The sequence below is a fragment of the Seriola lalandi genome, unplaced genomic scaffold, assembly GCF_002814215.2.
Source record: "Seriola lalandi dorsalis isolate HSWRI2012SDOR001 ecotype SW California unplaced genomic scaffold, Sedor1 jcf7180002054282, whole genome shotgun sequence".
NCBI classification, from domain to species: domain Eukaryota; kingdom Metazoa; phylum Chordata; class Actinopteri; order Carangiformes; family Carangidae; genus Seriola; species Seriola lalandi.
Window position 1 is genome coordinate 56,978 of NW_019524835.1, and position 10,128 is coordinate 67,105.

The 10,128-nt window shown below is 45.6% G+C and overlaps 1 protein-coding gene across 1 annotated transcript; it reads left to right on the plus strand.

Annotated features, from left to right (window-relative positions):
• The first annotated feature begins 5,824 nt into the window (after positions 1–5,824).
• LOC111654586 (transcription factor Sox-9-like) lies at positions 5,825–9,757 on the plus strand. The gene is made up of 3 exons (XM_023405681.2): positions 5,825–6,669; positions 6,922–7,172; positions 7,394–9,757. The coding sequence occupies exons 1-3, from the start codon at positions 6,233–6,235 to the stop codon at positions 8,200–8,202; spliced, it is 1,497 nt and encodes a 498-aa protein (XP_023261449.1). The 5' UTR covers positions 5,825–6,232; the 3' UTR covers positions 8,203–9,757.
• Positions 9,758–10,128: the final 371 nt, after the last annotated feature.

The following is a 10,128-nucleotide window of genomic DNA, read 5'->3' on the forward strand; positions in this document are numbered from 1 at the left end:
ACCCTCCCCTCCATTCCCCCACCTCACCTCACCACCTCCATCCTGCCTCCTGCACAATTCAATAAGCTGTAAAAATGTGCTGCGTTATAGTTGGACGTCCCGCGCTGCTCAGAGTAGCGTTTCGCTGCGTCAGAGGTTTTCTCCCTCAATCTCCACCCGAATCATGGGTGCTGCTCTCTGTCCAGGGAAGGAGGGAGGGAAGGAGGGAGTTTTCCAGTGGCACGAGCCACCCGCTGACAAGTGCCACCCCCCCCCCCAAAAAAAACCCACCCCCTCACACACACATGCTCCGCACGCACACACACACACACACACATACTCCCTTCGCCTAAACCCAAACAACTGCTCAGCATTAAGGTGTGGATCTGTCATTAGTTAGCTTGGCCTGGCTGGGTGAGACCATTGTTATTGTTAAAGCGGGGGCTGTTTGCACAAGCCATATCTTCGGAGGGAAACAGTACTCCTCTGCGGCTTTTTCGCCTCTGCCTGAGTGGATTGGGTTTCCTCTCGCTTTTCCAAGCTCTCGTAGAGCGTGCTATGATCGGCTAATGCACATATTTTAATCAGCAACAACTCAGATTGCTGGGAAATGTGTCCAGGGGCATAAAGTGCTCAGATCTGCTTTCTACAGGATTTAGTCTGAAGGAGAGTGTCGACTCTCTAACTTTTTGGACAGGGGGATCTGGGATGATTTTCAGTCCAGGTTTTTGCTTTAGAAAGCAAAAAAAGGAGGGAAACTGAAATCTTGAATCTGGAAGTTAAGTGAAGCATAAAGAGACAGGGAGCAGGGAGCAGGGTCAGTGATGGATGGCAGACAGAGCGATCCTCCTCTGGAGTTTCCTGGGTCTTTCCTAAGTGTTGTTTAAACAGCATGAGGAGAAGAATGACGTTCAGTCAACAGACACCCGGTGCCCAGACGCTCAGATCAGAGTGGAACAAACACGCACAGGCTCAAGGCGACTATTAATCACTCTGGATCTTCTAAGAACGGCACATCACACCTACCTGCCGGCCGCAGGCACCGAGAGATGAGATGCTTCCCTCAGATTCTCTCCATCGCGTTGGTATTTGAAAACCTCTGATCCTCTCCTATTCTTACTGCCACAACTGGCCACAACTGCCACAAGCTAAAGGTCGGGTGGGTCACATAATCATCCTTTTCATTCAACACACAAACCTGTGGTAGTTCCACAACAATCAAAAAAAACACTTTTCTCACTCTTTTTCATTGGTGTGGCTTTTTTCTCTCCGGCTGTGGCACAGGAAGAAGATGACACCACTATTCATACAGCCGCCTGCGAGGCTCTGGCGGCAGGATACAAACTACAGATAAACTGTTCAAAAATAAGCAACCGACCCTTTTTATGATGTGACAATGCTCTGGTAGAAGTTTGGTTATACTGAGTCACAAAAACAACTTAGGTTTAAGGGAAGATCATGGTTTGGGTTAAAATTAGTATTTTCTTGAGGTACGTGGACTTCCGTTGTCATGGTTACAATAATAAAACACATGGTTATGGTTATATGATTGATCGGCTTCTCGTGTTAAAGGTCCACTGTCTTGTCGAACCGTCCATCCACCCAGACCTCCACTGCTGGCCGACTTAGCCGCTCTATAAAAACATCGTGTGACTTCCTCCTTTGCTCTCGTCAGGATCACTACAGCCACTAGAAGGCTTTGTCACTTGAACGTAAACATGTTGCTTGAGGGCATTTGCTGCAAAGATCTAATGCCGTCTCACGCAACTGCTAGATGCCGCTCAGCAATAAAACGCAACTGTGGGTCTTGATGAGTTTCTTGTACAAATGACATACGGGTTTGTTTTAGGGCTGAACAAATAATGGAAGTATTGTTAGCACCATAAGCGTTGTGGTGCTACAGAGACCACAACGAGACCACCCAAAATCACATATTCATTTTTTAAGAAAATTAAATGCAAAAACGATGGGAAGACAGTCGAGATGTGGCTATAGATTGACAGGTATGGAACTAGGCTACAACAAAAACTTAACTAGCTCACTTTTTCTTAAGTCATTAAAGAAATACGCCACTGAAAATACAACATGCAGTGAGTATTAGATACTAATATTAGATGTCGTGAGTATTAGATACTCACTGGCTGTACTATAGGCTTAACAGAATCCAAAGGCAAGGCCTAATCCTCTTCTCTGCTGTTGATTCATACGGTCATCATGGTCGAAACACATTAAAGTCACCAATAATCACTCAGGGGCAGGTAAGTGATAATAGTGGTGCAGCAAGTTAGCAGTGAGAGTACCATCTTGAATTAATACGTAAACACAGTCTCTTTAGATTACTATGAGATTCTCGAGTTCTTCCGCTTTCTCCTGACAGTGTTTGAACGCAGCATCGTCTCTGACAGAAAACAGCAGGATTTGTGTGACATGTGTCTTCAGACGGATTCTACTCACTCTCCGGGTTGTGGTCATTATATCACAGTACCAAGTAAATTATCATGTTTAAAGTGTCAAATGTTCCCCCTTTACATTATAATGCATCTTAGAAATCTGGACACACATTTCTTACCCCTATATGAAGCCAAGAAATGCAAAGCCGTGCCGATGGGAGTCCCAAAAGAAAAGCAGACAAGAGTTTAGCAGTTGACTCCCACTGTTTGCTCAGATTTTTTACGCTGTAGCTCCAAGTCAAGATGAGAAGTTTCCCAAGGCCTCGCCCTGCCTGCCTGCCTGCCTGCCTGCCTGCCTGCCTGCCGGCCGGCCGCACTCACCATCTTTGGCCACCTAAAAGAGCACAGGATGGACGACACCATCATCCCGCAGTGGCTTCGAAACCACAGACAGATCTCCGAACAAGCTGCGCTGTCCTACACAATTAAAACGTGTTTCTTTGGTTTAAAAGCAGGCGTTTCAAAGAAGACGGTTTGTGAAAAAGTTCCAGATCTGAAGTGAAATATTCACTTTGGAGAGTTGAGCAAACTGAATTTACTGTCCAACAGTTGTCATAGGAATAATTTTCTTAGAGTCTAACTTTCCTGTGTGACATGTGGGGGAGGAGGGGGAGGAGGAGTGTGTTCAACCATATGTTAGTGTTAGATTTGTTTGTTTTTTTCATTTTTTTGCCGTTTTCTTACATTTTTGACAAGATGTCATGTGGGCGTGGAGTTCATATCTGCTGTGTGTATTTACATGTCTGTTTGAGGAATGCAGTGACGGCTGAGCAGCTGCTCTTCACCGCTGATGTACAGGGATCACTCAAAGCCTTTTGTTTTCTAACTAATTGTCTTGTTTTTCTTATTATTACTATCATGCTTCTGCTTCCAGTCACCCCCCCCCCATCTCTCCATCTCCTCCTCCCTCCTTCTTCTTGTCAGACCTCTATTAGCCATATTTGCTCGGTCAATAGCGACGCTGTGTTTTCCACCCCTGTGCCACGGCTCTGTGAGTCAATGCGTTCACGCCTGTGTTGCTCTACAAGCAAACAACGGTTGCGTTTTTTTTTAGTGGCCTTGTGTAAAGGCACGCAGCGCGCATGCGACCGCAGCAACGTCCCACGAGCTATTAACGCAGAGCCAAACTGCTCCCTTCTATTTGTGTTCAAAGTGAGTATCTTAAATAAGCATGTCTCGTGTAAATAAACTTGCAGGGGAGCGAAGGAGTCGGCGATGTTAGGCTTTAGTGTTTTGGAACCACAGGCCTAATTGGTGAGGGAGCGAAAGAGTGATTCAGAGCTTGAGCAGTCGGACTGAATGCAAACAAGAAACATAGCAACATTACAGCACCCAGAGACAGACAGAGTCATACTCTCTTTTAAACACAGAGAAAGAGAGAGAAAGAAAAAGAAAAAAAATTAAGATTTGTATCTGTGGCTTTTGGTGTCTGTATTGTGCAGCTTACGCTGGGACGGGGTGAGCGGCGGTGAAATTAGCTCTACCTGACATCTGTGAGCTATTAAAAGCGACTTCAGGTAGCACATGTTGTCCACATTAGCCTGAACTGAGATTTACATTTCCACATCTCCACAAAGCATAATAAACAATCAAAGGGGGCGTGTGCAGGCAGGTTACCATCAGTGACCACAGCAGAGCACCTCGTGTTACCCCCGGCCGGAGAGACGCACTGTGTTTGGCTGAAGAGAAAGGACAAAGAGAGAGTGTGTGTGTGTGTGTGTGTGTGTGTGTGTGTGTGTGTGTGTGTGTGTCTGTGTCTGTGTCTGTGTATGTGTGTATGTATGGAGGATTTCTGAAATCACTAAAATCACCCGCAGATGACAAACATTGATACAGTTGACAGCAGTGGTATAATTTTGATGTATTTTACTTGATTTTTTTCTATTTTCTGCAACTTTCTTCTTCTGCTCCTCTACGTTTCAAGGGGAAATGTTACTTTTCATTCCACTGCGTTAATAGTTAGTCCCACTGCTTACACTCCAGGTTAAGGTTTTATATTTAAAACATGTGATCAATTTATAAAATGTGTGTTTTCCTACGGTTTTGACTGTCCAGCTTTATGCAGAGTTGTTAAAAGAGCTGGGTTTGGACCAGCTACAACATTAAAAATGCTTCTTACATGTGTATGCATTAGTAAATATAATATAATATTCTCATTCTGATGCATAATGATAATTTACCTGTTTATTTTTCATACTTAAAGTATATTTTGCTAATAATTCTGTACTTTGAGATTAAGATTGTAGTATACGAGTATTTATATATTGTTGTACTGGTACTTTTACTCAAGTGAAGGATCGGAATACTTCTTTCAGCAGTGGCAGACAAAACAGCAAAAAATGTGAGGTGTTCGTTTCCAAAATGATTTGTAGAAAAGTAGAAAATTAAACTAATGTTCCCTTTAAACTGATACCAGATAAAGTACAACCTTTGTGGATAAATGAAAAGCATATTAACAGACTGGGTGTGCCAGTTTTGCAGGCATATTGGGAGTACAGTTTCAAATATCTGTATAATTCCAAAATGGATATAAAGTTATAAAAAAGAGTCCAAGACAAGTCTGAAAAGTGAGAACATTTTATGAGGAACATTTGGTAGAAAGGTGAGGCCAGATGCTGAGCAGTCAGCGAATTGAACAGAATCTGCCGTTCGCCTGGATTATTGCTTCTGTTGTTGGAAATGAGATGAGCGATACAAATCAGAAGCTGATGTCTGACAGCAACTGTTGCACCGCAGCAGTCTGCTGGAGCTCCCTGACCCTCCTCCTCCTCCTCCTCCTCCTCCTCCTCCTCCTCCTGCTCAGAGCCAGAGGTGAGGGAGGCAGGTTTGCTGGGTTTCCAGACTGTTGTCTCCCCCTATTGACAAGTTTATGTACCTGTAAGTGTGGGACCAGTGTGGAGAAAGACACAACATGTTTAAAAGTAGAAATAGAAACTTTCTGTTGAGGAGGATAAATGTAATAAATTCCACATTTTATACTGATAATCTTTCATGTGGTCGGATCTTTTATTTGCCACATTCTTTTGGCAGTGAATTTATTTCTCTTTCAGCTTTTTTCCTCCATAATAAAAAAGATCACTTTTGGTCAGAGTGTATAAATATTCCATAAATGTGAGTAGATGCTGAAAATCACTCTTTCCCTGCACAGCTTTGACATTATCTATAGGAAAATACAGCAGAATTAAACAGCATATTGTATATACTGGCTGGAGAGCAGTGTGTGTGTGTGTGTGTGTGTGTGTGTGTGTGTGTGTATGTATGTGTGTGTGTGCGCTGGTTAGGAGGGGGAAAAATGGGATCAAATTCCTTTACTTTGGCGTCACATGTTGCCAGCCAATCAGGTGCGGGCTTTCCTGTGCTGCATGGTAACGCTGTTATAAGCCCGCATGCAAAACGTTTGCAGTTCAAAGCACTCACGCGTTCTGGGGATTGTACTTGGAGACTAGAAAGGAGCATTTTACCGTTTCATCCTGCAGAGTTGAAAGCAAACTCTCACCAGCTGGCTTGTTTTTGCCATTTCAAGTGCGGATCCGTTTGCAGAGAACGCACTCAGTCCCGGGAGTCTGGCAGAAGCTCGTGCGTAAAGACACTCCACTCTCCAAATCGGTTTTACGCACCGGAGCAGAGAGAGAGAGAGAGAGAAGGCGAGAAGCAGCTGCCGTTTTTTGTGCAGTTCTCTCAGAAAGACTTTACCCAAACTCATCCTGGCAAGGTAAAGTCACTTTCACTGGCTTTTCCTCTCGCGAGAGCACATTCATAACTACCCCGTTTCACGCGTAATTTGGCACCAAACAGTTTTTCGTATGAATCTCCTCGACCCTTACCTGAAGATGACGGAGGAACAAGACAAGTGTCTCTCTGATGCCCCGAGCCCGAGTATGTCCGAGGACTCCGCGGGCTCTCCGTGCCCGTCCGGCTCGGGCTCCGACACCGAGAACACCCGGCCGACGGAGAACGGGCTCCTCAGAGCGGACGGGACCCTGGCCGACTTCAAGAAGGACGAGGACGATAAGTTTCCCGCTTGCATCCGCGAGGCTGTGTCCCAGGTGCTCAAGGGCTACGACTGGACCCTGGTGCCTATGCCGGTGCGCGTTAACGGATCTACCAAGAACAAGCCTCACGTTAAGAGACCGATGAATGCCTTCATGGTTTGGGCTCAGGCTGCGCGGAGGAAGCTGGCGGATCAGTACCCACACCTGCATAACGCGGAGCTCAGCAAAACTCTGGGGAAACTCTGGAGGTAAGTGTGAACGCGCTGCTTTCCAGCTTTTAAGCACAGATTTAGGATGTAATGTACGTGGAATGATAAACGAGTAAAACCGAACCTTTCCTTAAAAGTATATTTCATATTTGTGTTTGAACCGCGCAACTCTTCGATTTTTATCGATTAACCACTTTATTTATTCATCACTTGTTTTGAAACTGCCTTTTTTAAAGTAGCCTGCTGTGAAGAATATGTGTACAGTGCATTAATGGAACTCTTTACGCACAGACTTCTCAACGAAGGGGAGAAGCGGCCGTTTGTGGAGGAGGCTGAGCGGCTCCGGGTGCAGCACAAGAAGGATCACCCGGACTACAAATACCAGCCCCGGCGCAGGAAGTCGGTGAAGAACGGACAGAGCGAGCCGGAGGACGGCAGCGAGCAGACGCACATTTCCCCCAATGCCATCTTCAAAGCCCTGCAGCAGGCGGACTCCCCAGCCTCCAGCATGGGAGAGGTGCACTCTCCGGGTGAGCACTCAGGTGAGCAGTCCCCTCAGTGGTTACACATTTCACCCAGGGGTTTTGTGAATTCCTTCTGAGAATCCAAAAATCTTTAAAAAAAAAAAAAAAAAAAAGGTTTTATAATTCACTCTCCAACCCAAACTCAAACTCAAACATTGATTTGTTTGAAAAAGTACAAAACTAAATGAACTACAAAGCAAAGTCTAATATGTGTCATTATTTTTTAATGTATTTTCCAGGCTCCCAGGGGCCCCCCACTCCTCCCACCACCCCAAAGACTGATGTCAGCTCAGGCAAGATGGACCTAAAGCGTGAAGGGGGCCTCCGCTCTCTGCCCGATGGCCCTGGTGGGCGCCAGCTCAACATCGATTTCCGCGATGTGGACATTGGTGAGCTCAGTAGCGATGTCATCTCCCACATTGAGACCTTTGACGTCAACGAGTTTGACCAGTACCTCCCGCCTAACGGGCACCCGGGCGTCCCTGGTAACGCCACGCCGGTCAGCTACACAGGCAGCTACAGCATCAGCAGCGGCGCCCCAGTCAGCCCGCAGGCGGGAGGCGCCGCGGCCTGGATGGCTAAAAGCCAGAACCAGCAGGGACAGCAGCAGCAGCAGCACACCCTGACCACCCTGGGGAGCAGCGGCAGCTCAGAGGCAGCTCAGGCCCAGCACAGGACCCAGATCAAGACGGAGCAGCTGAGTCCGAGCCACTACAGCGAGCAGCAGGGCTCCCCGCAGCACATCGCCTACAGCCCCTTCAACCTGCAGCACTACAGCCCCCCCCCTTCCTCCTACCCGCCCATCTCCAGGGCGCAGCAGTACGAGTACTCCGACCACCAGGGGGGCAGCACCACCGCCTCCTACTACAGCCATGCGGGGGCGGGGCAGGGCTCGGGGCTGTACTCGACTTTCAGCTACATGAGCAGCCCCAGCCAGAGGCCCATGTACACGCCCATAGCCGACAACACGGGGGTGCCCTCCATCCCCCAGAGCAGCCCACAGCACTGGGAGCAGGCTCCGGTTTACACCCAGCTCACCAGACCCTGAGCTGCCCAGCAGACTGAGAGACAACACACACACACACCCAACCATACACCCACCCACACACATACACACACACACACACACACACACACGCACACACACACTCCAAAACACTTTACTCCAGGGCGAGTTCTTCCCCTGAATCAGACACTTGAATTCAAAGAAGAGGAGAGCTGGACTTGTGATTGGCTCACACCGTGCCTTGCTATTGTACCATGATAGAAACTATATATATATTTTTAGAGAGATGAAAAGACTTAAGAAAATCCTCTGTGAGGACTTATCGATTGTTGATATTTCAGTAGGTACTGTGTATGTTTCTTTTTGGGTTTTTTTCTTCATATGCTGGCAGTTTGTAACCCGTGGGGGTGGGGGGAGGGTCAGGGTAATTATTTGTACCTGTAGATATAAAACCAAAAGCTTTATATTTTAACCAGTTCAGCAACTAACCACACACGGTAGTGCCGTATCTGGTTCTCTGTTCGATTCCATACAAGCATTTCCGTTTGTTTTGTTGTTGCTTTCTCTTTTCTGTGCCAATCAGCAAGTATGGTTTGTATTTAAGCTGTTATGCTGTTTTTTTTTAGTTATGCTGTGTCATGATCATTGGAAAGGCTATTAGGCAATACAGAGAACGAGAGAGAGAGAGAGACAGAGGGAGAAAGGGAGAGAGAGACTTGGTTTCATAATGTTGTGTTGTCTTGTTACGTGGAGACTGCAGCCCCTTTCCAACCATCCGTGCCTTGGATTTTACATTTTCTCAAACTTTTTCTGTGTGTGTGTGTGTGTGTGTGTGTGTGTGTGTGTGTGTGTGAGAGCGCTGGCCACAGCTGAGATTACACTTACCGTCTAACAGCGTGTGTTTGACAGCTACAGGAAGTCACCTTTGACCCCTTGGGTGTCCCCTGCAGTCTCCCACCATGATGGTGTCCTCAACCCCCCCCCCCCAGGTCAAAATCCAGTTTGAAAACTTTATTTATTTATTAGCTTTAATTTTATTTCAAAGTAATTATTTTGCATACTATTCTTCTAAGTAATGAATTGTCCTCTTTGCAATGTAGACGGCATATAATTTCCCCTTTTTTTTATTTTGGATTTTAAACCCAGGGGGTACTTAGACAAAATGGTACACGCTGTAATCGTCTTTTTTTTGGTTTATTTATCTTATCTAAATGTCTTTTTTAAGTATGTATTTGCATTTTTCTGAGGGTGTATCTAACAAAAAGTGTACGGATTATTTGTTATTTGTGAATTTCCTTTTGTTTGACTTTAAACTATGGCTGAAAGAACTGGAAAATGCTATCTCAGTTACAAGATTTTTACAGTTGTTCTGTTTGGCTTTTTTTTTTGTTGTTGTTTGTGCGATCACCAGAGGGACCGTCCTTTCTTTCTGCTCTGTAAGCTCCACTTCCTTTTCTCTCAGTATCAAAGAACTGATGTTCCCAATACTCGTTTTTTTTTTTCTTCTGCGATCTTCCCATGTATTTGTACCATCTTCAAAGAATCTTTTGTATATGTATTTGCAATAAAAAAAGAAAATGCTATTAAAAAAACAAAATGAAGTCTGTCATTTATCTTTCAGGATAAACATTCAGTTATGCAGCATCACTGTGCTCAACAACATGACACTGAACCACCTTTGACTAGATAGTAGTCCGAGTGTTTCCTCAAGCCAGAGTCAGTGAAAGGGTTAAAAGAAGAGAAGCCAAGAAGCAGGACGAGTGTTTGTTTTCCCAGAAGCCTTGTTTTTTTTTCCCCCCCCTGCTTTTATTTTCTTCCTGCCTCTCCGCCCATCAGCTGGTAGCAGCAGGGGGTTGTGGGGCTCTGGGGGACGTGGATGGGGGCACTCAATATAGCAAGTTTTGTATATTGAGTATATTTCAATAGTGAAAAAAAGAAAAAGATGGGTGGACATGTCCCGCTTTGATA